General features: G+C 45.5%; 1 protein-coding gene and 1 long non-coding RNA gene across 17 annotated transcripts in view; one reads left to right on the top strand and one right to left on the bottom strand.

The window, feature by feature from the left end:
- LOC309378834 overlaps positions 1 to 18,976 on the bottom strand; it is a 90,205-nt gene extending 71,229 nt beyond the window's left edge. For 7 of the 12 annotated variants that reach the window (XR_014172170.1, XR_014172171.1, XR_014172172.1 and 4 more), the window contains exon 1: positions 17,397 to 17,507. This is a non-coding gene — a long non-coding RNA (uncharacterized lncRNA). Of the gene's footprint in view, positions 1 to 17,396; positions 17,522 to 18,744 lie in introns of those variants that run through there. The other 5 variants (XR_014172166.1, XR_014172167.1, XR_014172168.1 and 2 more) reach the window with 2 other exon arrangements.
- Positions 12,341 to 27,512, top strand: part of LMO3 (LIM domain only 3) — a 95,778-nt gene continuing 80,606 nt past the window's right edge. The window contains exon 1 of one of the 5 annotated variants that reach the window (XM_081927522.1): positions 12,341 to 12,954. Coding sequence is in view for 1 of the 5 variants with exons in the window: in XM_081927520.1 (XP_081783646.1) it covers positions 18,656 to 18,680 (25 nt within the window). In the remaining 4 variants the exon portion in view is untranslated. Of the gene's footprint in view, positions 12,955 to 16,812; positions 17,030 to 17,342; positions 17,421 to 17,709; positions 17,847 to 18,482; positions 18,681 to 27,512 lie in introns of those variants that run through there. The other 4 variants (XM_081927524.1, XM_081927523.1, XM_081927521.1 and 1 more) reach the window with 4 other exon arrangements.

Here is a 27,512-nt window from a genome sequence, read left to right as displayed (position 1 = left end):
ACAATAGGGACATCCTAAGTAAAAGCGGATCATTCTGGGATCAAATCAGAAAGCGGGATGGCTTCTGTAAACCCGGGACTGTCCCTGGAAAATAGGGACACTTGGAGGATCTGAAAACTTGCATCCACTGCTCTGTCGTCTTTTGCCTCTGGCCCCTCCCACTATTGGGAAGTGGCCCCCAGAAGGCTTCCCAGATGGGAATGTGGCCCTTGGTCTGAAAAATGTCCCCACCCCAGGGCTCATGCATGGGCATCTAAAGGTGTTGGCCAGGCGGCCTGCTAAGTTTTGGGGATGGGGTGAGGAGCAGGGCCCCCACTCCCTAGTAGTCTGGTAATGCCCCTTTTATTTGAGTAATCTAGAGGGTGCAGATAGAGGACCTAAAGCGTTCCACTTATGCGGAGAATTATGCTTTTAAGTGGATGTATTTCCAAGAGGGGATTCAGTTTTATCGCCAAAGTGTTGCATCGAGCATGCTTTTAATCAGCGCTCTCTTATCTGCAGACCACTGCGTGTTGTCCTTTCCCAAACCTAGGCTCTTCTCCCTCCCCACCAGGCACCCGCCCCGTGCATCCTTCCCCCAGAGATTAATGTGCCCTCAGTGGGTTACAAATTTCAATAAATAAACACTCTACTTAGAATTATGAAAATGCAGGCAGCAGCGTGGGATTTCTAGCAGAATATCTACTTTATGAATCAGCACAGGCTTTTTCTCCCCCGCAGTTACATGTATATTAATAATAAAAAATAAGAGGCAAACAAACACCTCGGAACACCACTGAAGGGAAATAATTTTCGTAAGATTTTTAAGTTGTGGAATCAGATTAGAAAGGTGCGGAGCCGAGGAAGAGGGGACATACATCAACGGGAGGAGAAATAGCCTCGCAACAGGGCTGTTAAAATGCGGAGCGTAAAACAAGGAAGCTGCATTACACCCAGGCAGAATATCGGTCCATTTAGCTTGATGTGGTCTGCACTGACTGGCAGCATCTCTCCAGTATTTCAGGCAGTGGTCTGTCTCAGCTTTACCTGGGCATGCCGGGGAACCTAAGACCTTTTACATGCATGGCAGGTGGCTCTTCCACTGAGCTCCAGCTCAGGAAAAGCTACTTATAATAATATGGCTTTGTCGGTAGAGCATGAGACTCTGAATCTCAGGGATGTGGGTTCAAACCCTTTGTTGGGCAACACATTCCTGCACTGTAGGGGTTGGACGCTTGTGGTCCCTTCCAACTCTTGTTGTTGTTGTTTAGTCGTTTAGTCGTGTCCGACTCTTCGTGACCCCATGGACCAGAGCATGCCAGGCACTCCTGTCTTCCACTGCCTCCCGCAGTTTGGTCAGACTCATGTTTGTAGCTTCGAGAACACCGTCCAACCATCTCGTCCTCTGTCGTCCCCTTCTCCTTGTGCCCTCCATCTTTCCCAACATCAGGGTCTTTTCCCAGGAGTCTTCTCTTCTCATGAGGTGGCCAAAGTATTGGAGCCTCAGCTTCACGATCTGTCCTTCCAGTGAGCACTCAGGGCTGATTTCCTTAAGAATGGAGAGGTTTGATCTTCTTGCAGTCCATGGGACTCTCAAGAGTCTCCTCCAGCACCATAATTCAAAAGCATCCATTCTTCGGTGATCAGCCTTCTTTATGCTCTACTTCTTCTTCCAACTCTACAATTTCATGATTCTAATCTATTTTTTGCACCCAGCCCATCTGGCTGGGTTCCCCTAGCCTCTCTCCAACACAATATACAGAAACACCACCACAACCACCACAACACAGAACACCAGACATTAAAAACAAAACAATACAGGGTTGCCTTCAGGTGCCTAAAGAAAGTCATACATTTATTTATCTCTTTGACATCTTCTTTAGTAGATAAGTACAGCATAGAAGGAACCAGTTCTGACTTAGAAAGTGGAAGGGTTTGTTTCTTGCAGAGCAACATGATGTTCTATTTTATACTCCACTCACCTGCTGCCACCACGTTGATCAGTCAGCCCTGGGTGAGAAAGCCTCAGGGACAATTAAACATCATTAATGGTGAAGTAGGGGCAATAGGTGTCTGTGGCAGAGCCAGTGGCACGGGGTGGGTTGCCAGCACCCATGGCAGTGTGGGAGGGAGGGAAACAGATAAAGTGTGCATGCAAATTAAACTGCCTAATGGTGTCCACGTCACACATGAGATCACAGCCACAGAAATAAGATAATAAGGGTCATTACATTGTCTGGAGAGGTCACTTCCTGGTTCGCATGGAGAAGCCATTTTAAATAGAGCCCAATGACGGAAGCACACAGCTGTAGTGAGGCAGCATGGGGTGTTGAAATTTTTGCACCCCTAATGATTTTGTGCCCAGGGCCACTGACCCTGTAGCTCACCACGCTACACCACTGGGCAGAGCATGTAGCAGCTTGCAGGTTCAGTGTTCCACCTCTCCACTCAGGTGGGATCTGAGACTCTCTAGCAGCAGGACTGATCTGCATCCAAGTAACTGGAATTCACAAGATAGTCAGTGTAGACCAGGGGTGAGGAACCTCAAGAGCAGGAGCTAAATGTGACCTTCCAAGCATTTCTTTATGCCCCTTGCAACTCTACCCAGGCCCACAGCCTCCATGCCCATACACCTCACTGACCCTGGGCTCTCCTCTAGTGGTTTTAGCTGTGTCCTTGAATTGAGATACTAAATTTTGCTTGCCTGGATGGCCACATCCACTTTTGCATACATCCAAGGTCCATGAGCAGAAGAAGACTCCTGCTGGATCAGGACAATGGCCCATCTAGTCCAGCATCCTGTTTTCACAGTTGGCCAACCAGGGGAAATCTGCAAGCAGGACTTTAGCACAACAGCACTTTCCTTTCCTGTGGTTTTTGGCAAGTCGGAAAGCACTGGCCATCACAATTACAGGTAATGCAAGATTTTTAAAATCCACGCACTGACTGGGCAATTAACAACCAGACTATTCACTTTCTCAAGACTGGCTTCTACAGCCACTATCCAAATCAAATGGGAAGCTCCTTGTAATAATTGATGCATAATGTTGGACTCCAAATCCCATCATTCCTAACTGTTGACCATGCTGGTTAGGGTTGATGGGATTTGGAATCAAACATTAACTGGAAGTCCAGAGTCACTGTCCCTGGAGTAAACAATGAGATTAACAAGCAGAGGTTGGTGCAGAATGACAATGAGCATGACCGCACAGCACAGAACCATTATTGCACCCAGAATTTTATTTCAAATAATGTTACTGCCCCATATCAATCAGTTGGGGAAGTGCCATTTTGATTTTCTGCTTCTGCAGCAAAATATTTCCAGCCAGCCGTGCATATTTTGGTGTGTTTTTGTTGGGTTTTTATAAAGAGCATTTCACAATCGATCGTCATGTTAACAATTTGCCAATAATAATACAAAATAAAGCACCCCCTTAACTGAAATTTCACAGGAACGTGGAATTGAATGAAACTGCCAAATAACTCCCCATCTTTGTTCAAACACAACACAAAACACAATGGATCCTTGAAAATCCGTGGCTCCATTTGCCAAAAACTGGGTCTCATGGAACTACTACGTTTTCCTGCCAAGGCACAGTCCTAGCTGTTGGAAAGGCTTAGTGGAACAATTTCAGCTAGAACCACATGCTTCATAGCCCTTTTTACTACAGGTAAGAGAGCTCTGAAAGCCTGGTCTGGCAAGCCAGATCATGAGCCTAAGGAGAGCCCAATTAAAATCAACAGATTCTCTTTGATACGCCAGAAAAAAGGGAACGTGCACTTAAAATGGAACTCAGCAGTTAACATGAAAGGCAATTTATTCACTAAACATAATTACCAAAGAAAGAGTAACTCTCGACCAAAGGGGGTGAGTAATCAACCTGTTGAGTATACAATGTGGTCACAACAATCACAAGACACTTCCCCCAGCAATTCTTCTTCCTGTCTGTCTGGCCATCCTGTAAGTAAAAGAATTTGACTCCATCACACGGTGTCACCAGGCCAATATGAATGGAACACTAGGCACTGTAAGAAGATCAGGAGCAGATCAGAGATTTATGGCGTTCTACATCTCCTCCCTTTCATCACAGTCAAGCGATACACCAATGCCAACCAGAGTTCCCTCTTAACCAGAATTAACACTAGTCCCTCTAAATAGGTTGGACACAGCTCACCAATGCAAGGCAGTTGATTCAAGGCTCTATAAATCTTTATTTTTGATGCATGCATGGCACTGCATAAAATGGGAGTGGGAGGTGTAGGAGCCATCTCCTAGTGGCCTGATCCTGGGGTCCAAAAAGACTCTGAGAAGGACTCAAAGGTCTAGGGAACATTCCCTATGGCAGAGTCTTCAGTAGCTTCTCCTGTGCTCCTCTAGCTGGAGAACACAGCCATGCCACCATCCTTGGACTCAGGGGACAAATCCCCAACAACCCTTGAATCTATTAGTATTCACAGAAGTCAAAGGATACAGAAGCAGGCAAGGAACCTTAAAAAACAAAAAACTGGCTTACTTCATGGAGTTGAGACTCAATGCAGAAAAGGGTTTGTGTGCCTCTGTAAGGCCTCAGATGATTCTCTGTCCTGGTGAGCCAAGCAATACTCAACCACCAGAGCCCACTGGGTGCTGCCCAGGGTCCTGAATTCTACTTAGAAAGACCTTGCTTTTGTGCTTGCCTGGTAGACACTAGACTTGCCCACTTCCTCTGTGAGCTGTAAGTCTCGACAGAAGAGGAAGCCCCCAGCACTCACTACCAACTCACCAAACAGCCACCTCACTCTCCCAAATGATCCATTATAGTTCAGCAGTTGGCTTGCAGAGGGTGGACTTTACTGCTCACCTTTGCGTGTGTGTGTGCGCGCGCACACACACACTGTTTAAAATTGTGTTGGTTTGGTTTGCTTCTGCTGTCTTTCATTATTTCAGTTATCTGCTTTGGAACTGCACAAGGAAAGATGGAATATAAGTATTGTGATGAGTAATTAAGTTGCATAGGCCAGTTCTGGATGAAAGGAATCATTGCAGAGAATAGGCTCTTGGAGAGGGGGAGAGGCCAATCTGGTTGCCATTTCTCTGTGGAAAAAAAACCTTCTTTTGAACTATTCAGAGAAGAGAAGAATAGCGCATCGCCGAACGCAAATTTGCTCAACAGGGCTCGCTTCCAAGGCAAGACGGATAAGATGAACCCTATTATTCTAATTTCGAGAGAGCACGTAGGTGTGGCGGGGGTGTGGTGTCATTACCCCCAATTGCTTTGTTTGCTTGAGACTCAAAATTATCATTTATCCCAAAGAACAAGAAACATCTCCTTTGATTTCCCCGTAAGCATGTAAGAGAGGAGTAGAGATTGCGAATGCATGTGAAAAGGCCATTTAGAAAATTGGTAGTGTTTTAAAGTTTAGTTGTTCACTGTAATTTCTCAGAGCCATGTTTTTCATGAGCTCTCTTAACTCTCCCCCTTCAGGATAAGTTTGTTCAATTCATTAGGAATAGCTTTCAGCTGTTCAGTAAACTGTTATTGTCTGTATTTCTTTGCAGTAAGAGGTCACTCGCGGCTGCCATTATAAGCTCCACCACTCCTTTCTTCAGCTGTTTGTTGTAACTTGGCAGTTTCTAAATGAGAGCTGAAACTTGTTGAGTGTGGTTTTTCTGCCCAGATGCACTTAGTGTGTGCCCGCGTACACGCATTAACAACACAGACCTGTTGCTGTTTAAAACATGACTATTCTGCTTTTCTAAGGTCTGCAGACAGCTCACCAAAAATGTGTGCCAAAGGAAATTAGAGAAACAATGACAGAGAAGTCCTCTGAAAAGTCTGCAAAACTCTGGTTCAGACAATCACATGCAAAAAAAAAAATGTGGTTTACGCTCTTGCGAATGAGTCATGATGTACCTGAGAATTGCATGACATGCCGCCCCCCTCCTACCCTCTTCTCTTGCATTTAAAGAAGAATGAAAGCTTTCAGTTTAAGAACAAACCATGGTTCCTTGTAGCATCCAAACTTTATGATTCCAAACTTCTACAGCAACAGAGGATCTGAAACCACAGCTTGATTCTAGTTTGTTGTAACAAACTTTGGATGGTAGTCAACTAAGTAGACACAATGAAAGTAATGAACATGACTAAATTAGGTCCATTATTTCCATGGGTCTGCTCTGAGTAAAACTGAGATTGATTCCTCCATCCCTAGTTCTATGTCCAAACTGTGTGACTTCCCCATGAATATTACTCTATCCTAACAAGTTTCTGCATTGATCTGCAATTTAAGGTGGGGAATCTATATGAAAATTTGCACTTACTGTGTACTTTTAAGCCTATTACCTGAAAATGAAGAGGCAAGAAGTGCATCAGAACATTCAGGAAGCATGGGAAACAATGGGTAAGTAAGTCTGGAAGGTACAAATCATGTCTCTTCTACTGGAATTTAACAAATTCTTCAACCACCCCCAGTAAGAACAAGCCACAGTTCTCTGAGTTCAGATGCACTGCAGAACTGTGGCTGGTTCTTAGTGTCAAAGTTACGTCTGCAATCCTATGCACACTTTCTGATGAAGAGGTTCCATTGAGTTCAATGGGGTCTACTCTGAAGTACACAATTACAGGCATAAGATTATATATATACATACACACACTGCACAATTCTTTTAATTTTTTGTTCCCCTCTTCATCCAAGGAGCTGAGGCATATACAATTCTTCTCCTATTGTGCTTAGAAACTTCCCACCAGTACAAACAAATTACACCAGGGGTAAGGAATCCCTTTCAATCCAAGGGCCACATTCCATCACAAGGAACTTTCTGGGGGCCACAGGCCAGTGACAGGTAAGACCAGAGGCCAAAGTGGACAGAGCAACAGGTGCAACTCTTACCTTTCTACAGTAGACTACATCCCAGCCACTTAAAAGTCAGGGGTTGCTGAACACCAACACCCTTCCCTCCTTCACCCAGGTGAGCAAGAGACATGATTATGGTTCAAGGACACATTCCAGTCTGGCAAAGGCACTTGAAGAGAGCACAGAGCAGCACTGGAGATGGGGTGGAGGTGGGGGCTTAGGGAGAGTCCCAATGGCCAAATAAAGATACCTATACCTATAGCCAGGACTGAAGGCCCCCATATCACATCAATGCTTTTGTCATCTTCATTGGTTCCCAGTCCATGTCTGGGCTCACTTCAAAGGGCAGGTTGTAAATCACAGCTTGGGAGCGTGGAACCTGAAGGATCAGCTCTCATTCTATGGCCCTGTGGTCATCAGTTCATTTGAGGCCCTCATCTGAGTGACCTCTCAAGCCGGGCTATGGAGGGTGACCATGAAGGAGTGGGGCTGTTTGGTGGTGGCTCTATGGTTATGGAACACCTCCCCCAAGAGTATATACCTGGTGTATACTTTTCTATTTCTTTGATGCCGGGTGAAAACCCTTTTCAAGAAAAAAATGAAATCCAAGGCCTTTAAAAATGTGTTGCTTAACAGGTTTACAGTTTTAACAGCTTACTGTTAACATTCACAATGGTACAATGTTGTGCTTTAAACCCCATAAAGATTATTACTTAATATTGTTATTAATTAATTTATATACTGCTTGATACAAAAGAGGCTTCCAAGCAGATTACAAAGTATAAAAACCAGTTAACACAAGCAATAATCATCCATAATTAAAATGGATAATAAAACAAACCCATCAGAACATTAAAATGTACACATCCATAATTAAAATAGATAATAAAACTATCCCATTGTGATTTTTTTTTGGGTGGTATTCATTCTTTTGATGTTATGACTTTGGCTGAATTTGTTTTAATCTCTGGTCTGTTATTTGTGGCTGTGTTGTATTCCGTGCTGTTATATGATCGGTGTTTTTATTGCTTTTTTTTTGTAGTGTTGAATTATTTTCACGTTGTTCGTCGCCCTGAGAATTTTTTGTCACAGGGTGACTAATAAATGCAATAAATAAATAAGATGCGATTGTGTGGAGCAGAGAGATCAAGAAGTGAAAGGCAGAGACAGAGTAGAGAAGGCACTTCCTAGTGTGATGGGGAGAGTTATATCTGATAACTGTGCACTGGGGGCAGGAGCCCTCCCAGAAAAGAAGTTTGCAGTTCTCCACCTGGCCCCTTTGAGCTTTCCCCATCAACTTAGTTTACAATCCTGGATAGCAGTTGCTTGAGAGTCCGAAGGACTTATCCCCCTCACCAATAGTGAAGTATATTGTGGGGGTGGGGGAAGAGAATTCAGGTTTTCAATCCTTTTTTTAAAGATATTTATTAAAGTTTCAAAAATTATATAAAAACAAAATAACAATACACACAAAATGCAAACAAAAACAAGTATAATTTCAATCCCTTATTTTCTTATAACTTACTTCCCCGACCTCCTCATACCTCCCCTTTCTGTATTCCAATTTCTAGTTATTAATTCAGCAAATCCTCTCCCTTATTTTTCATTTAATTTTTAGCCTTTCTTTTCTTTTTACTTAATCATTACAGCTGAAAACCACTTAATTTCTAAACCAACGTCATTCTAACATTCATTAATTTTGCAATGTTTCCTAAGATAATCCTTAAATTTCTTCCAATCTTCTTCCACCGTCTCTCTTCCCTGGTCTCGGATTCTGCCAGTCATTTCTGCCAGTCCCATATAGTCTATCACCTTCACCTGCCATTCTTCCAAGGTGGGTAGATCTTGTGTCTTCCAATACTTTGCGATGAGTATTCTTGCTGCTGTTGTAGCATACATAAAGAATGTTCTATCCTTCTTTGGCACCAATTGGCCTGTTGAAAACCTGTTTAACTGTGAGACAGGTTTTCAATCCTAAATACATTTACTTGGGAATCAAGCTGGTTGAACTCATTGGGCATATTTCAGGAAGGACCACAGCTCAGTAGTAGGACATCTGCCTTGCATGCAGAAGGTCCCAGGTTCAAGTGCCCAGCACCTCCACTTTGGGCTGGAACTGTCTGGAACCAATGAGAGCCATTGCTGGTCATTGTAGCCAACACTGAGCTAGCTAGACGAGTGGAGTCTGACTTGTATTCCTGTGTAACATGTAATGGGAAGTGCCCTGAAGAATTTCTGCCAGTAAGAATAGCAGACAATTACTGGACTAGATGAGCAAACAGTCTGGAATTAGGCAGCATCCTATGTTCTAAGGGTTAAACGCTGTTGGCCAAACAAGTACATTTGTGTGGTGATGTTCCAGTACAAAGTACAATGCAGAAGGTACCATATATCTAATGAAAGATGCAGAATTAGAAATGGCGTAAGCCTCTAAGAATGGTCAGACCACACCTGGAATGCTGTGTCCAGTTCTGGGTGCCACAATTTAAGAAAGATGTTGACAAGCTGGAACATGTGCAGAGGAGGGTGACCAAGATGATCCAGGGTCTGAAAAACAAGCCTTAAGAGGAACGGTTGAAGGAGCTGTGTATGTTTAGCCTGGAGAAGAGGACACTGAGGGGAGATATGGTAGCCAACTTCAAATATGGTTCTGCACTTAGGCAGCAAGAATCAGATACACAAATGTAGGATGGGGACACCTGGCTTACTAGCAGTACATGTGAAAAGGATCTAGGGGTCTTAGTAGATCACAAGCTTAACAAGAGTCAACAGTGTGATGCAGCAGTAAAAATAGCTAATGCTATTCTAGGCTTCATCAGCAGAAGTATAGTGTTCCAATCGAAGGAAGTAATAGCACTGCTCTATTCTGCCTTGGCCAGACCACACCTGGAATACTGTGTCCAGTTCTAGATGCCATAATTTAAGAAGGATACTGACAAACTGGAATGTGTGCAGAGGAGGGCATCCAATATGATCAAGGGTATGGAAACCAAACCTTATGAGGAACAGTTGAGGGAGTTGGCTATGTTTAGTCTGGAAAAGAGGAAACAGAGAGGAGATATGATAGCCATCTCCAAATATCTGAAGGGCTATCAGATATAAGATGGAGCAAGCTTGTTTTCTCCTGCTCTGGAGAGTAAGGCACAAATAAATGTCTTCAAATTACAAGAGACTCTGACTAAACATCAGGAAGAACTTTCTGACAGTAAAAGCTATTTGACAGTGGAACGGACTCCCTAGGGAGGTTGCAGACTTTCCTTCATTTGAGGTTTTTAAGCAGAGATTAGATGGCCATCTGTCAGGAATACTTTAGTTTAGATTCTTGCATCGCAGTGGGTTGGACTCGACCCTTGGGGTCTCTTCCAACTCTACAGTTCTACAATTCTATGAATACGGGGTGTGTGTTTTTTGGTTTATTCAACACATTGGTTGGTTCCAAGACTATCAGCCTGCCCTTGCAACCTCAAAGGGTTGTATTTAGGAAAGGACTATAGTGCAGCGGTAGAGCATCTGCTTTGCATGTAGAAGGTCGCAGGTTCAATCCCAAGCATCTCCACAGATGACTTGGAATGCTCCCATGCCTAAAACCCTGGAGAGCTGTTGCTAGTTCACTGTATACAATATCAAGGTAGATGGACCCATGTTCTGACTTGGTAGAAGAGAGCTTCCTTTGATCAGAAAAGGACCATGAAATGTTGGCGCTTGAGCCAGGCACTCCAAAGCGAGTTGCCATGGTGATTTTAGGGGGGGCATTGTAATAATAAGCTAAATAATTGGCAATTGGCTGCCCTTCACTGGTACTCCAAAGCCCGCCACCTGCAGCTGACTCCCTGCTGCACACCAAATGCTCAGGATCAGACTGGAGGTGCAAGACATGCGCAGTCAAACAGCCAGTTCAAACAGCACTGGGGCGGTGGGGGTCTGAAATCAAAGACCAAACAGGTTGTGTGAAGGCCAGTTCACTAGACTTGCCTGCATGTAGCAGACATTTCCCCTTTTTGGGCCAGCTCTCTTTACCCACATCTCTAAAGCTGCCCGAATCACAATGCACAAGGGATAAGGTGTGATTTGTTCTGTGCCTTGGCTCAGTCCAAGTCCAGACAGGCTGTGATGGCGCTGCCAACTTACGATATATTTTTGCTCACGACAGTCTGTTCAGACAACCAGTCTCCACAGCACAAAGCCACGCGTCTTGTGTGAAACTGCCGCAGATTAGCCCATCACTTGGGAAGAAAATGGAGCATTTCAGCAACCCGGCGTAGAAGTTGCCTGCCACGGATTTGGTCCCATGAGCCCCCTCTACTGGGCTAACTTGGGCCCAGTTTCCGTAGAAAGCAAAGGCAGCTTCCAAAAGGAAAGTGAGAGATCAGAAGCGAGGAGGAGGCAGCATTCTCAGATTCCAAATGTGCTCTCTCTCCCAAACTTTTTGTTTGCCTGATGGCCTTGGGCTTTTTCTCCCCCCACTGTAGCTTTCAAATCCGTTGGCAAACAGCTCACTGCAGCTCTGTGTGTAATCCTTTGGGGGTTAAAATAAAGGTAGCTTGTGAACTCTGTTCTCCTTCAAAACTAATGGACTCTTCCCCCCTCCCCCCTGTGCTTTACACACACAGAGACACAGTTGCTCGCCCCCCCTTTCTCCCCAAATATCCCCCTTTGTCCACTTTTATGAATTGAAACATGCACTCCCAACGTGCACACACGGGGAATCCTGCCCATTAATTAAAGGACTTGTCAGCCCCAATCCTGGATTCTTACAGTGTAGGAAATGTCTCCCCTTTTAAGTGCAAAACCATAACATTACCATTTCCCCAAGTGCTCTCTGTTTTAGGCTGCTTTCCTAATTAGAGGGATGATAACAGCCCCGCTGATTGGCATTATAAAAGCACTAGTTTGGCTTCATCTGTCCCAGGTGTGCTGTGTAATTTTTCCCTCCCCCCCCCCACCCTTCTCACCGGTTCAGAGCAATACCTCTCTTCTTCATTGTTCCTTAAAGTTTTCATCTGAGGAATTAATTCAGATAAAAAGACATTAGAAAAGAACCTCTACTGCCAAAGCCCATCAGCGAAACCTTTTATCAAAAGTACAAACTATACAAGCTAGATATTTTTTTTTCTTTTACCCTTTTGTTTCTGAGGGTTAAAAAAAGGGGGGAAGAAGAAGAAGGAGAAGAAGAGGAGGAGGAGGAGGAAAGGAGAGCGAAGGAAGGGAGGGAGGAGGGAGGAAAATCCAGAGTTCTGTCAATGGACTGAATGCACCATTAAAACTGGCGTCACTACAAAGGTTAGCGTAGATCTAACTGTCAATACAGTGAGTGGAGTGGAGTCCGGTAAGGGGAGGGAAGGGAGCTTTGGTGAGAAAGAGATACTTTGATATTTTGGGATGTTAGAAGGGTGAATGTGAAAAATTGGAGGTTGGGGATCTAATTACCCAACCATAATTGGGGGCTAGGGAATAAGCTGCAGTCCTCTCAACTCACCGCAGATCAATTATGTTAAGAGAACATCTGTAAGTAGAACTTAATGAGGTCCATTAGAGCAACATGTACAGCCTCCTCTAACCGTACTTGTCAGCTTCTTGGATGAGCCAAAGAGAGCTGCTAACTAGGGACCTGGTGGAGGTGTTTAAATACTGAAGGAGGAGAGCTGGCCCGTTCAGGTCTTGCGCTCAGCTGGGGAAGAAAGTAAGGAAAGGGGGGAGGAAAGAAAGAAAGAAAGCAGGCAGCAGCAAAGCGGAAAAATCTGGGATTTTGCTCCCATTTGATGCTACTGGAACTCAAGTGGGGGAGAAGAAGGGGAGATGTGGTGATCAAGTATAGTTTTTTGCACTTCAACTGAGGGAGTGCGTGCATCTATTTTTTTTTCTTAAAGAGGAAAAAAACACCACCAGGATTTGGTATCTTATTTTCTCCCTCCTTGCATGTTCATTGTCTTTTTGCTCCACAATAAGAGGTGTACATCACAACGGGCATCTCTCTCTGGGACTGTACAAAAATATTACTGATCAGAGGGGAGGGGAAAATTTTAATTTCAAGAATTGGCAGGTGACTTTTTTTAGAAAGGACAAAAGTGTCCAAGCTGTGAAACTTGGAAGAATTATTTTACGTTATTTTTTTTTCCTGCAGAAGGCTTCTCTTGCACAAAGGTAAGTCTTTCTCTCTCTCTTTTTTAAAAAACAAAATCTTAACATCCTTTTTAAATAACACCACCACCTTGCAAAATTGTACGTGCATTTAAAATTAAAGAAAAAGGAAAGTGGAAAAAAGAAGATGTGTGGAGAGATCCTCCAGCAAGGAGGGTAAAAGAAAAAAGGACCCTAGTTGTTGGTGATGGTTTTGAAACATTTTAGGGGGGAGAAAAATAAAGATTGCGATGTTTCACTGTGTGTCCGGCCTCCATCTGTAACTACTCTGGACGGAGGGAGGGAACCGAAAGGAATGTGTTTTTTGTCCGTCTGGGTTTGAGTCTTTAAGAACGTGAGGAAGTAAACAATACCGACAAATCCTGTTTCTGTGGCGATCACGGTTTGAGGTGTTTGGAAACGGCAGAGCTGGAAGCGGAGGGGAGAGCCCGAAAGCAGCGGAGCTGAGGAGGGTTTCTGGTCTTCCTCGCCCCAGAGTCGGCGTGCCTCTCTTCTTCAACTAGATCACTTTGCTCTCGCCTGCATCTCTGCCTCCTCTTCTCGCCCCCGCCCCCCCCCCTCACACACACACCTTGGGTACTTTGGTTTTTCATCTCCGACACAACACTACCGATCACATCTGTGCAAAGTGCTTTTTAAAGTAATAAACCACTTCGTCTTCACTTTTCTCCCCTCTTCCTTCTCCCCACCCCCCCTTGCTTGTGTGTGAATAATTCATATGATTCTGAAGAAAGAGGGAGAAACTGCTTTTCCTCTTCTTACTCCCTTATTTTGCTATAGCCTCTACTCTCCTTCGTTCCCTTCTTTTTATTTTGCTATATATATATAATAATTTTCTTGCTGTAAATTGCATGATTGGGGAAAGAGCCTGCTTTCAAATAATTTAATTCATGACAAAACCTAATTACTGTCAGGTAATACCCTGTCAGCTTTAATGCATTTCATCAGTCATAATGAAAAGAAGAGCATTTTATGACCCATCTAATTATCATTACATTTTAGGGGGAAATGAATGGCGTGGAGCTGAATGTTAACTATTCTATTTTATTCCTTTACACATGTGGTTTGGCATATTACTCACCAACTCTCCCCCCCCCCCTTCTCTCTCTTTATTTTAAAAAGATCCCTTGATTGGTGGAGTGGGAGGGGGGAGAAACAGGGAACGATTGCAATTAGATGCCGAGCTGTTTGTTACACGCGCGCACACGCACACACACAGCGCCAAAAGTGACAAAGTGCTTAATGTCTATTGCAGGATGGTGTTGACACCGGGTATCTTATTGCCACAGTCCAAATAGAGTACTAATTACTGCGCATGATGTCACCGTAGGCAGAGGAATAATCCCATCATTTAATTAGTTGAATGATTTAAACAAAGATTTGCATAGATGCACTAATCAGTTGCCATGAATTACGGAGGCGCCGTTGCCAGCGAGGGGTAACAGATCATGGCGGGGGGGGGGGGTTGGAGAGAGAGAGAGAGAGAGGGAAGGAGAGGAGGAGGAACGGGCAGAGGGGAGAGAAAAGAGCGCGAGAGAGAATTTCATCTCCTTTAACATAATTAATTTAATTGTCCTCATTAGCTGTACCATTTGTTCTGATTTTATTTCTCCCTTTCTTCACACATAACCTCTCAGCCTCTCTCTCTCTCTCTCTCTCTCTCTCTCTCTCTCTCTCTCTCTCTCTCTCTCTCTCTCTCTCTCCCTCCTCTTGAATGCTTTGGCAGAGAGAGAGAGAGAGAGAGACGCGACGCGTACACACTTTGTTGGGTCACTTCGGAGAGGGGCAGGCGGGGTGTTTGTAGATGCAGCGCGTAAACAGAGGCGGTCTGGAGGGTTCCAGGCTGGGATGAAAACTCGCCCTCTTGCCTGAAAGGGAACCGGGTGTCAGGTCTCGGCTACCGCCTCTCCCTCGTCACTTGTGCAAATCGGATCAACAGGAAGCGTGTCGGGGGGTGCTGCTTTTGGGGGCGCGCACACACACACACATCCACGCGCGCGCACTCCTGGATCAGAGTGCACTTTGGGTTTCGCAGCGCTTGAGCATGAGTGCCAGCTTGCTAAATTAAATGAAGAACTGTCCTAGGCAGAGGCGCGGGGTGGGGGGGCAGAAAACCCAGGAGTTAAATGTGTGCCTTCAAGAGAAGACACATTGCACCTCTGCTTTGGCTTTAATTATTATTATTATTCTGATCAGAATTGCTGGATTATCGGGAGGGGGAGGAAGAGGGGAGAGAGAAGAGGGTGAAGGAAGGATGTCAAATCTCTCCAAGGCCTTAAAAGCTTTTCTTGGGGGTCTTGAAAGCACCCTCTCTAATAATGAGTGTCATTCATTTTTTAAAAAAAGGATGGGGAATTCTAAGCTGACATCTTAAAAAAAAAAGGCTTTGTGACAATCTTAGTGTGAGGCTCCTAATGGCAGACAACAGAGGAACACTTTGAAGTCTGCAAACTGCATTCACAAATTCTTAATCGGTTTTTACCCCCCCTCCCCCCTTCTCTACCAGCTGTGGGTTGACTCTTAAAAAATAGAAGATGCCAGGGGTTCTGAGAGGGTGGTGGTTATTTACACAATAAATAGACTGAAGCCTGAAAAAGGCAAGATATTAAGGCACGGCAGCAGGGCTGACTAATATTTAATATCCTATGTTTTTGAGGGTGGGGTAAGGAATCAACATCTTATTGCAGTTTGTCATTTAAACACCTCTATTGTCTCCAGTGCCTCTGTGATGCGCCTTTGGTCAGGGCAGCAGTCTGGGGCAAGAGCCTTCCTATACATGCTTACTCAGGAGTAAGTCCCGCTGAGTTCATCGGGACTGACTCCCAGGTAAAGTGCCTTTGATTTGGTTCGATGGAGCATGGAGAGGAATGGTAGAACGCATCTCTGTCACACCCCTTTATCTCCGCCACCCTAAAAAAAAGGGGGAAAAAGAAGGAAAAATTGAAAGGATCCTTTAGCTCGGCCCAATACCGGCTTTCAAACCACGTGCAGTGGGATCTACTGTTTGTGCAAGTGTCAAAATGCAGAGCAAACTGGAGGTCAAAGTGCGGTCTTTTGTCCGCACTTCTGTAAAAGCGCGCTATTGGCAGTTCCACAGTTAGCGCGGAAAAGTTTTGTTGCGCGCGAAAAGGAAGACTTTCTTCTCACATAACGGTCCTGAAAGCGCCACTCTAATCCCCCCCCCCCCCGCTTCCCGCCACTACTCCTCTCCGGCCACAATCTCACTTTTTCTCGAGAGTAAGAAAGCAGTGTGTGTGACCATGCATGGGTGCTGAGGTCTGCAGACGTTGCGGAAATGGTGTTTAAAACTGGGTGAGCCGAGACGTTTTGCTCACCCACTTAGGACAGAAGGAAACCAGCCAGCGCGATGGGGAGGGGGTCAGGGGGCGTTAGAGCCTTGCAGCCGGATCCTATGCATGCTTACTGGGAAGCAGATTCAAACCGGAGGCTTCTTCTCAGGTTAAAGCTGCGCTTCGGTTGGGCAGCGCGGAGTTGCTCTCTCCGCGCCAGAGGTCACTTTGCGCGTGAGCCGGTGGGTCGCTCGCCGGCTGCCGCTGTCCCCGCTGCTCATGTCTAGCATATGCATATGCTTTTCTTTTCCATTCCCCCCCTCCCCCCTCCCGCTGACTTGAACTCGCAGGCTTGTAAATTTTCACCCTGGGAAATTAGCGACAAAGCCCAATCTGTCTCCCGGCTGCTTTGCACTTTGCGAGAGGGAGGCTGTTGCAGAGCCGCAGATCGAGAAGGGGGGAGCGCGTTGGAGAGAGAGAGAGAGGAGGGGGAGGGAGGAGGGAAAGGGGGAGGAGGGGGGACGAGAAAGATAGGAGGGGGCACATATGAGAGAGTCGCGGTAAATAGCCTGAAACCGGCCACGAGCCGCAGCTTCGAGCTCGCACGTTCACACGCTCGCTCGCTCTCTCGCTTTTGCAAGCGCGCAAGCGGCGCTTGGCTGTCTCCCTAATAACAAGAGTGACCTTTTCCCCTTTGCTGTATTATGTCTGGCTGGTTAAGGGATTGCGTCCTGCAGTTGATACAGCCTCTGACTTCCTACAGCTCGGCTCCAAGCACGCTGCTTTAGGTAAGTTGCCTTTTAAACGGGGGTGGGGGGGTTGGTTAGGGGGTGGCGGTGGAGGAAATAAGTCCTGGACTCCGGAGATCCACCGATGCCTTTCCAAATCTCTCTTTCTAGGTAGGAGGACACCTGTAGCTCTGCCGAGGCCAACCCAATTAACTTGGCGGCTCCGTGAGGACTTCATGATTATTATTAATAATACCAATACTAATAAAACCCAGAGACAGGCAATCGCGTCCTTGCTATCCAACCCTCCCGTCCTCCTTTCCCTTATTACTTTTCTTTCCTGTCTGCAAACAATGCTCCTTTCTGACCTTCCCCAAAGGAAAGAACCAGCTCCATCAAGAGCAGCGCCGGGGTTTCTTGAACTCACCTTGCCTTGCTTTTAATTGAGAAGGTAAGTTGAGGCAGCGGTGTCCACGCCAGCTTGGCCCCGGGGGCAGATTTTTTTTGGGGGGGGGTCCTGTTCTTTTTCCCCTCCCTCATAAAGTCGGGATCCTGCTCCTCCTCCTCGACTCTTTCCCGTCTCCTCTCTGCTCCGCAACTTGGGGCTCCTCGCTCTTTTTCCCGCGGCGTGTGCGTGCCTGTGTGTTTAAATCAGGGGAGGTTTTCCTTATTTTTATGATGACGAGAGAGAGATGCGAGATCGGGGGCTGCAGGAGGCGAAAGAGCGGCGCGATTGGAGGGCTGGCGAGCAAGAAGCGCAGGCGAAGTTAAACAATGAAACGGGAGCAAACGCCCGCTCGCCCTTTCCCTTAAACCGCGTCGTCAAATCCGGCTGGCGCGCTCCTGGTTGCCAAACAGCCGAGCGTGAAACGCGATGGTGAGAACCGACTTCATCTCTCCCTTTCCTCCTCCTCCTCCTAAGAATCGGATCCCTTTTCTTTTCTTCCTTGCTCCCCTCGGTTTTATTTCTAATGAAGCTTGAAGGGAGGGAGGGGGGGGGGTCCTGTCTTTTAACCCTAAGCGCCCTGCAATTTTTAGTGGGAGAAAGGCCACCTTTTGGGCATGGGTTTTCTCTACTCGGTGCAGCCTTGGCCGAAAATGAGGAAAGCGGTTGGGGGGGGGGACGGGACCAATCCGATGGGCAATTGTGATATTTAGCCCTCTTTTTCTTGTGATGGTGCATTTCTCCTCTCGGTCCCCCCCCCCCGCCCGCCCGCCCGGCCACCCCTTCTCTGCCTTAGAGCCCGAGACAGGCTTGTGCAAACGCTGCATGTGACGGTTTAATCAAATCCATTTGTTACCGCCGAGCTTAAAAAGAAGACCGCGGGGGCGGATAGAGTTAGGGACGCATGTGGCTCTTTGTAGATCGCCACCACCATTGCAAAGATAGATGTGTGTGTGTGTGTGTGCATAATCTCGCCCGCTTGCAAGTGCCTGCCGTGTGTGTTGGTAGAGGTGTCGCTTTTTCCAGCAGTCGCTTCCCCCACCCGCCATCCCTCCACCCCCTTTCCAAAGTGCTCTGCACAATAGCCCTGCTCTCTCTTCGCTTTCAACGCAAACCTCTTCCACTTGACCCAAACTACGGGGAGGGACACGGACACACACACACACACACACACAAACACACTTGCCGCTTCTTGCTTTGCTCAATGCGAAGGAGCTACCCGAGAGTCCTTAAATCAACTCATGCAGAAAAAGGAGAAAAGTTTCGGTAAGGTTGCCATCGATTGTTTCGTTGCTCTTTTCTTAAATAGATATTATCTCTCCTCCCTTACCTTGACGAGCGTTGAGCAGACGTGCATTTCAGTCTGGATGTTTTGGAGAGGAGGAGGAGGAGGAGAAGATTTTGGGGGATGGAGGGGGGTAATGCCTCCCCCCCCCCCGACTTCAGCTTGTGTTATGAAATGCGCGCTGCCGCTTGGTTGGGTAGGCGAAGGCTTTTATATTTTATTTTTAAGCCAGTTATTTATTTATTTTACTTTGGGTGAAGCGACCGCAGAAAGCTGCGAAACACTTTCTCCTTCCCACCTCCCAAGTCCCCCTTCCCCTGTAAAACAAAACAACATAACAAAAGCCAGCCCACACGCCATCCTTCATGTGGCTTTGCAGGGGTGGGGAGAGAAATTAGAGGCGCCTGGCTTGTAGCTAACATTGCAGGGGGGGGGGTTCTTTGTTGTTAAAGAGAGTGTTTCCTCTGTCGTGGCGTTTTATTTTTTTATTTTGCATGTGAACTGCATCAAAATTGAGCTCACTCTTGCAAATCTCTTGTTGGCCTTTGCCAACCACTAGCACTTTGCTGCCATGGTAACTGTAATTAAACTGATAAGAGTGGAAAAATGTCAGTATCTCTCTGAGTCTTACAGCTGCATTGGAAGAAAGGAGGTGGGGGCTGAGAGAATAAAAATTGGCTTCCAGCAGCACCACATTGAATTGGGAGAGAGGTGAGGTTGGATGGGGGAGAGGGAAAGAGAGGATAGGAAAAGGGGTGGAGGAGGAAATATTGTGTATTTAAAAGGGTATATGGGTAAGGGACTTTAGGAAGAAAATGTCCTCTTTCTCTACATCTTTTTTTTGGGGGGGAGGTGTTGGCACTTGTCCATTCTCCCAGCTCTCTAAGAAGGGTTACAGGGAAGCTCTTAGGCCCCCAACTAGCTCTCAGAAATTTAGACGATCATGACAAGTTGGGGGAAGGAGGGGGCAGCGCTAAAGAGAGGCAGAATGAACCCTTTTGTCGTCTTGGCAGTTGCCAGATTCTTTCTTCTGAATTGGTTCTCCCAGCTGTGGGGCTGCTGCCTGTCTTTCCCCCCTGCCACTCACAAATAAGTTAGAACACTTTCCCCAGCCTCTCGCTTCAATGGTGCTGTTGCAATATATATATATCAAATTAATAATTGTTTGTGGGGAGGGAACAATTAAAGTGCAACGTAGGAGTGGTTTAAGGTGGTGGTGATGTTCCCGGGTGCGAAGGAGTTGCAGTTACTTTTGTTGTGTGAACTACAGAATCTCGCCCTCTGTGTGTGTGTGTATGAATAGCAGAGAACAAGAGACCACAATGGAAGCAATCGAGCGTTAGGCTGGCTCACAATGCGATCCAGGCAATTAAAAGCTCACCAGAGTTTTTAAAATGAAATGGCCCCTGCTTCTTCCTGATCACTATTATGCACAGGCTATTATTTGTGTGTGTCTCTTTTTTAATTATGCTTTCCCTTAAACTGTCAAACAACTCAGAAGTAGCAGGGGCCTCGGGGGCAGAAGGAAAATTTCCAAGCACAGTCGACCTGAATGACTGACTCATGAGCTGCTGGGAGTAAAGTCTTTGTTTATTTATCAAAATGCCTTTCTTCAAAATAGGCCTCCGCCCCTTCATCCCAAACCTCTCTGAATAATTGTGTGTTGTGGAGGGAGCTCTGAACGGTTGCTTTATTGCTTTGATTGGTACTTCCCCTAACCACAAAACTTTGATATTTCTGTTGTTCGCTTGTAGTCTGAACATAATGTAAGAAATCCATAGTGGGAAAACACCTTCATTAGGCCAAACTGTTGCAAGCAAACTGTTGTTCCTCAGGCTAGATGGCGAACAACTTGTTTTGTTTACTGTCCTGCCCGATGAAGTGTTCTGGTGAACTCGAAAGCTTGCACGCTACTTGGTTAACATTTTGGCAACTGGCTGGCCTGATAAATGTATTGCTTTGCCATTTCCCTCAAGTGGACTTGGATTCTTCTTCTTCTTCCTCCTATGGTCCAGCATGGCTACCTTGTTGCTCTTCCACTTTTAAGTTGTAGCATCTTAGCTTCGGTTGTGTTCATAGTTGATACAACCGAATTATTTTTTAAAACTTTGGAGCAAGTACCACCTAAATCAATATGACTTACTTCTAAATAAACATGCATAGGATTGTTTAGGTACTTAGAAGGTATTTAGCAGAAGCTGCATAGTTTTGCCTCTAGAGCAAGCCTTGGTCACTTTCATGCTGACTCCGAAGTCTCCTTCTAAATGTCCCATTGCTTTTAAAAATACCAGATGTAAATTTCTGTAGGGTTATGCTACATGTGGAAATATTGTATGCAGTAAACATGGTGTGAACTTTATTCCTAATGATGCTACTGGGGTGAAGGAAACAACCATAGTTCAGTTGCCTTAAATAACACTTGCTGCAAAGTTGACAAGTGTTTTAAGAAGGAAGGATTAAGCTATGCAGCTGAGCTCAATGCTTGCTCATTTTTGAGGCCCAAGCAATTGGAGACAAGTCAATATCTTCTTTTTGGCATTCTCGTGCATTATATGTAAACCACCCCCACCCCGTCCTCCTGATTTCAGCAGGAGTGTGTGCTTAAGGCGACCATAGAGATCAATGGGTTTGAAAGACTTACCTGTAGGAGTCTTAACAAAAAGCTTTAATCTGCATGCCCGGCACATTGCCTGCAACATCAGCAGAGCATCCTAGTTTATGTGATGGTTTCATGCACCTCATTCCCAACCACAAACTGGTGCAGCGAGTCTTGAGCCCTATAGGATGGGCAGAAGTTTCAGGCTTCCTTGCACTGCGAATCCAAAATTGAGAGTGTAGTGAATGGGGGGGGGGGAGGCTGTGTTGGGCAACAGAACTGTCTTAATCTGCAAAACCTCCACCTTAAGCCAAGCAAGTCTAAGGTGACTATTTCTCATTTGAAAACTTGGCAGGCTATTGAGCTGTGACTGTATTAATGTCAGAAGCACAGCTCTACTTATAAAAAAGATGGCCAGTGGTTTGCTATATCAACCTGGCTTTGATTTAACACATGCCACTTCCTAAACTGAAAGTTGGGTTGAGTATTGCTTTTTTTTTTGCGTTGGATTTTTTCCTTTGTGGGTTTTCTTTGCATTCATCTAATATGGCAAGAATGGCTGTCTAAAGTAGTGCTGTGCCAAATAAAAAATAAAAAAAAATTTCTGCGTTGTATTCCACCCCCATTCTTGATCAATTAATATGAAAAGAGGCTGCATCTGAAAAACATCAAAAGGGAGAGGGTAAATTTGGTGAGAATCAGAGTTGGAAGGCACCCCCATCTAGTCCAGCCCCCCAAAACTGCAGGAAGCATCTATGACAAATAGTCATCCAATCTCTGCTTAAAAACCTCCCAGGAAGGAGAGTCTACAACCTCCCATGGGAACCTGTTCCACTGTGAGATCCTCATGGACAAGGCATTTTGTTGTTGTTGTATGTAACTTTCATTTCACATGGGAGTGTTGATGTGAATCTTTCATTCTACAAATACTCCACCGGCTTCTGGGATGCTCCGGCTTCCTGAAAGCCTAATGACCTCCTTGGCTGGACTTTGCAGTAAGCGCTGGAATGCTGGGAGGCTCTTTGCCATGCACCTGACAGCTGCTGCTGTTTTTGTTTTGAAGGAAAGTGTTTTTAGTTTTAAAGAAATTAGCATGGGAAGGTTTTTTGTTTTGTTTTTAAGTGAAAGAAGAACTTCCCTTGCTCAAGATCAGTGAGCATGCTGATCTCAAAGGAAGCTGCCTTATAGTGAGCCAGACCATTAGTCCAGCTTGCTCAGTATGGTCTCTGACTGGCTCTTCCAGGGTTTCAGGTAGGGGTCCTCTCCCAGCCTTAGCAGGAGATGGCAGGATTTGAACCTGGGACCTTCTGCATGCAATTTGCAGTTCAGGAACTATGACCGTTCTCGGGAACTCAGTAGCCATTTTCATGAGCTTCAGATTGGAAACCAGGGAGATGCTATGAGACTACTCCTCTCCTGGGACTTTTCCAGATAAGGATGCATGGGCAGCTGGGGGAGAGTATGGGCAGAGGACTGGGGAAGTGTTTAATGGAAATAAAACTCGCATGTCACCCCCTGCCTCAACCTTGCACCCACTGAAATTCTGAAAGGTCCTACAGTGAAACAGAAAAATAGAAGCATCTTTTGGGGATAGGTTTTTTTGTTGTTGTTTAAAGAAATTGGAGGGAAAGTTTCTGCACAACCTCAAAATATGAGCTATATTTGTATCCCAGTATAGCTTTAGGGGCTAATCCCATGAGTCAAAATCCTTGGGTTATAAAACTTACCTGAGTTGCTGCATGGCCTTAAGACAAGTCACTATCTCTTGGTTCGATCCCACATTATGAGAATAATATTGTCACATCTCGCAGCATCGAGGATGTAGATAGTTATTTGAACACTTAGAATCATAGTTGTCAACGCTTTCCTTTTTTTTAAGGGAAATTCCCTTATTCTGAATAGGATTCCTTGCAAGAAAAGGAAAACATTGACAGCTATGCTTAGAATGTGCTGCATAAGTGTTAGGCACTCCTTAGGTTTGGGGTTTTTGTGAATGAGTTGCTGTCATGTATATGCACTAGATGTGACTTGCTGGGGAACAGGATCGGCGGCGGTGTCTCCTATAGCTGTATAATAGAATTAAGGAAAGCATAGCCAACAAGGGACCCTCCAGAAGTTAATGGACTACAACTCCCACAAACCCTGACAAAGCTGGCTGGGGCTGCTGGGAGTTGAAGTCCAAAAACTCTGGAGTCCACCATCTTGGTTATCCCTCAACTAAGGAATGTTTGCGATGCTTAAAAGTAAAGGGACCCCTGACCATTAGGTCCAGTCGTGGCTGACTCTGGGGTTGCGGCACTCATCTTGCTTTATTGGCCGAGGGAGCCGGCGTACAGCTTTCAGGTCATGTGGCCAGCATGACTAAGCCGCTTCTGGCGAAGCAGAGCAGCACACGGAAATGCCGTTTACCTTCCAGCCGGAGCGGTACCTATTTATCTACTTGCACTTTGACGTGCTTTCAAACTGCTAGGTTGGCAGGAGCAGGGACTGAGCAACAGGAGCTCACCCCCTCATGGGGATTCGAACCGCCGACCTTCTGATCGGCAAGTCCTAGGCTCTGTGGTTTAACCCACAGCGCCACCCACGTCCTTAGCAGGAATTAAAAGTTTGGGTTTGACACTTTGGTATCCCCATTGCCTGTCACTGTGGCTTTTTGACTGAAGGGATCCTTTTGTGGTTGCCTGGGCAGAACCCTACTTTATCCTTAACGCCTTTGTTGCATTTCTCCACAAAACGGCTGTTTTCTACCTGCGGTTCTGAGCCAAGCATTGCTTGTTCGATCTTCAAATTCCCATGCCTGCTTCTCTGATGATAGATGCTACCTGCATCTGGCTGAGGCGATGCTTAAGGTAAAAAAAAAAATGCTGCTTCTGCCATTGCCCGCTGCCGTTTGGTAAGACTATGGGAACCCTGGTTTCTAAAGAGGCACAATATGTAGAGGTTGGTGCTAATGAGGTGTTTCTCACCTCTTGCAAGCAAGCAGCAAATAGAGGTAAACCTCTTTATCACTTTTCCAGCCACCGCCTTCAATAGAAAGCAGTGCGTCAAATGCTGTGTAGCATGACCTCATCTGCAATGTGGATCTTGACTATTCTGCATCCGGCTCCACTTCTCCTTAAGAAAAAAAAAATAGTTCCTTCAGCTGCAGGGTGTTTGCCAAATTGCCAGGCAACCCCTGCTAACTGTTCTCAGTCCAAGGTTCTGTACCATAGGTTTGCTCCTCGAAAAGTACTCCCCAAGTCAGTGCCATAGCTGGGGGGAAGAGCCAGGACTTTTGCCCCAGGTGAAGACTCCAGAGGGGCGCCATTGAGGCTTCCAGCCTGCCAGCTATTTACTCTCTGTGCTGGACACACAATTCTACTGTTTGGAGAGACTCTCTTTTCTCCAGCCTCTTTTAAACAACAAACATGAGCAACCTTTCTTTTTCTTCTTTCTCAGAATTGGCCGTGTTTTAGGCTACTGAAGTCGGGTTGTTATTTTTAAAGCCAATTAAACATGGAGGAACTCGTTAAGCTTCAAAACTTTTGGGGAAACTGTTTCTTGACATTTCTAAACCTTCGAGTGCAAATCTTGAGTTCAGCTGAAGCCTCTGGAAGCTGCCCTGCTGTAACAGAAATGTTGACAAATAAAATCTTGCCTCCTTTTTATGCAATGTGTGCCTTTAAGAACAAATGTGCTGAGGTGTCTGTGTGTGTGTGTGTGTGTGTGTGTGTGTGTGTGTGTGTGCCAAACCGAGTCTTTGACAAAGGTGAAAGAAAGCCCGGTTCCACCTCTGTCCAATTTGCAGCTTTATTTATTGGTTTTCAAATTACGATTTTATTAGTTGTTGGCCGTTTTCTTTCTTTCTTCAGGATTCTTTGCTTCACTTTCTTTCAGAAAGGTGATGGGGTTAGAGGCTATGTTGCAGAAATGTAAGAACGGGTGGCCTGATGTAGAAGGAACATTTGTTGTTTAGTCGTTTAGTCGTGTCCGACTCTTCGTGACCCCATGGACCAGAGCACGCCAGGCACTCCTGTCTTCCACTGCCTCCCGCAGTTTGGGCAAACTCATGCTGGTAGCTTCGAGAATACTGTCCAACCATCTCATCCTCTGTCATACCCTTTTCCTTGTGCCCTCCATCTTTCCCAACATCGGGGTCTTTTCCAGGGAGTCTTCTCTTCTCATGAGGTGGCCAAAGTATTGGAGCCTTAGCTGCAGGATCTGTCCTTCCAGTGAGCACTCAGGGCTGATTTCCTTAAGAATGGAGAGGTTTGATCTTCTTGCAGTCCATGGGACTCTCAAGAGTCTCCTCCAGCACCATAATTGAAAAGGAATTCAGAAGGAACATAGGAACCTGCTATATACGAGTCAGAGTGTTGGCCCACACAGCTCAGCACTGTCTCCACTGACTGGCAGCAGCTCTCCAGGGTTTCAAAGAGGGACTCTTGCCTAGCCCTATCTGGAGAGGCTAGGGTTTGAATCTGGGACCTTCTCCGTGCAAAGCAGATGTTCTGCCCTGAGGCTGTGTCCCTTCCCACAGACTTAGATTTTGTACACATGATACCTTTGAAGCACATTCAGAGCACATGTATTCTCTCAAAGACTTCTGGGCTTTCACCACTCAGAGTTGCAGTTGCAGGGCCCACAATTCTTGAAAGGGAACAGATATGCTTCCAATGTGCTTCAAAGTTATAGTGTGTACACAGCCTGGCTTAGTTTTTGGTCAACTCATGTTGAAGGCCATGTAACATACAGCAAGGCATATATTTAAAACATTCCTCCTGCCGCTGAAGGAACGTTCTTTCACCTCTGGTGGACATGCCCGAAGGTGAAGGCATTCTGGGAAATGGTTTATAATGAGTTGAAAAAGGTATTTAAGTATACCTTTACTAAGAAACCAGAGGCCTTTCTCCTGGGCATTGTGGGCCAGAGAGTGACAAAGAAGGATAGAACTTTCTTTTTATATGCAACTACAGCAGCAAGAATTCTATTGGCTAAATATTGGAAGGTACAGGAGCTACCCACGCTGGAAGAGTGGCATACGCAGCTGATGGACTATATGGAACTGGCCGAAATGACTGGCAGAATCCGAGACCTGGGAGAAGAGGCAGTGGAAGAGGACTGGAAAAAATTTAAGGACTATTTACAAAAACATTATAAGTTATGTGAATGTTGAGAATTTGTTAAGTTTTTAGACAACAAGCTTCAGATTTCAAATTTTTGATATTGCTGAATTTAAGTTCTGATGATGAAATGACTAAAGTCTAGGGTAAAGTTTCTATATTGAGGACTGTTGGAATTGTGAACTAACAATATTTCCCCTAAACCTAATATACAATTGAGGAAAGTACAAAACACAGGAAACAAGGTATTAATTTGCTGTAACTTTATTTTATTGAAAAAGATGCAGGGGATGGAAGATGTGGGGAAGTCCAGTAGATCATGAAAAATTGTTTTGTAAAGTAAGATCTCTTTTTTGCTTATAACCTTTTTCCTTTTCTTTCTGTAAAACTGCCTTTGTTGAATAACTGACGATGTATCTGACCTTGGAAAAAAGCAAATAAAAACATTATTATAAAAAAAAAAAAAATAAAACATTCCTCCTGCCGCTGGGGGCGGGGATCATGGAAGCTGTAGTTCGTGAAACGTGTTCAGAATTGCAGTTTTGTGAGGAGTAGACTAATATTTCCAGGATGCTTTGGGTGAGAGAGTGGGCCTTCAATTGTGTTGTGTGCCTAGCCTGACTTAAGAACCTGAATTATTTCCCAGCAGCTCTTCATATGAATGAGGAGTGTATGTTAGGGGAAATGTCTTCAGTTGTAGGGAAAATGCAAAGGGTCCCAAGTTAAATCCCTTGTGGCTCCAGGTAGGGCTGGAAAAGGCTTCTCCCTGAAACTCTGGAGAGCTGCTGCCAGACCGTGTTGACAATACTGAACTAGATGGACCAGCTGCCTGAGTTGGAACAAGGCAGTTTTCTATGTTCCTTTGTTGAAGGCTCTAACTATAGTGCTTGAAATAAGTTCATTGCCTTTGAGATCTGAGGCTCCTTCCCAGGTGGGGAGAACTTCCTGGGCATAACACATGCTGGTGGGCCCCTATAAGCAGGGCCAGCCCAAGGCATTTTGCTACCTGAGGCAGGAGATCATGTTGCCCCATCTTATCCCAACCTCATCTCAAGTGTCTCTTCCTGGGAGTAACAGTAATAATAAAAATTTAACAATCGCACCCAAAAACCCCT

Source organism: Podarcis melisellensis (assembly GCF_964234715.1).
Source record: "Podarcis melisellensis genome assembly, chromosome: 10".
Classification (NCBI taxonomy): domain Eukaryota; kingdom Metazoa; phylum Chordata; class Lepidosauria; order Squamata; family Lacertidae; genus Podarcis; species Podarcis melisellensis.
This window is presented reverse-complemented; position numbering and strand designations above follow the sequence as displayed.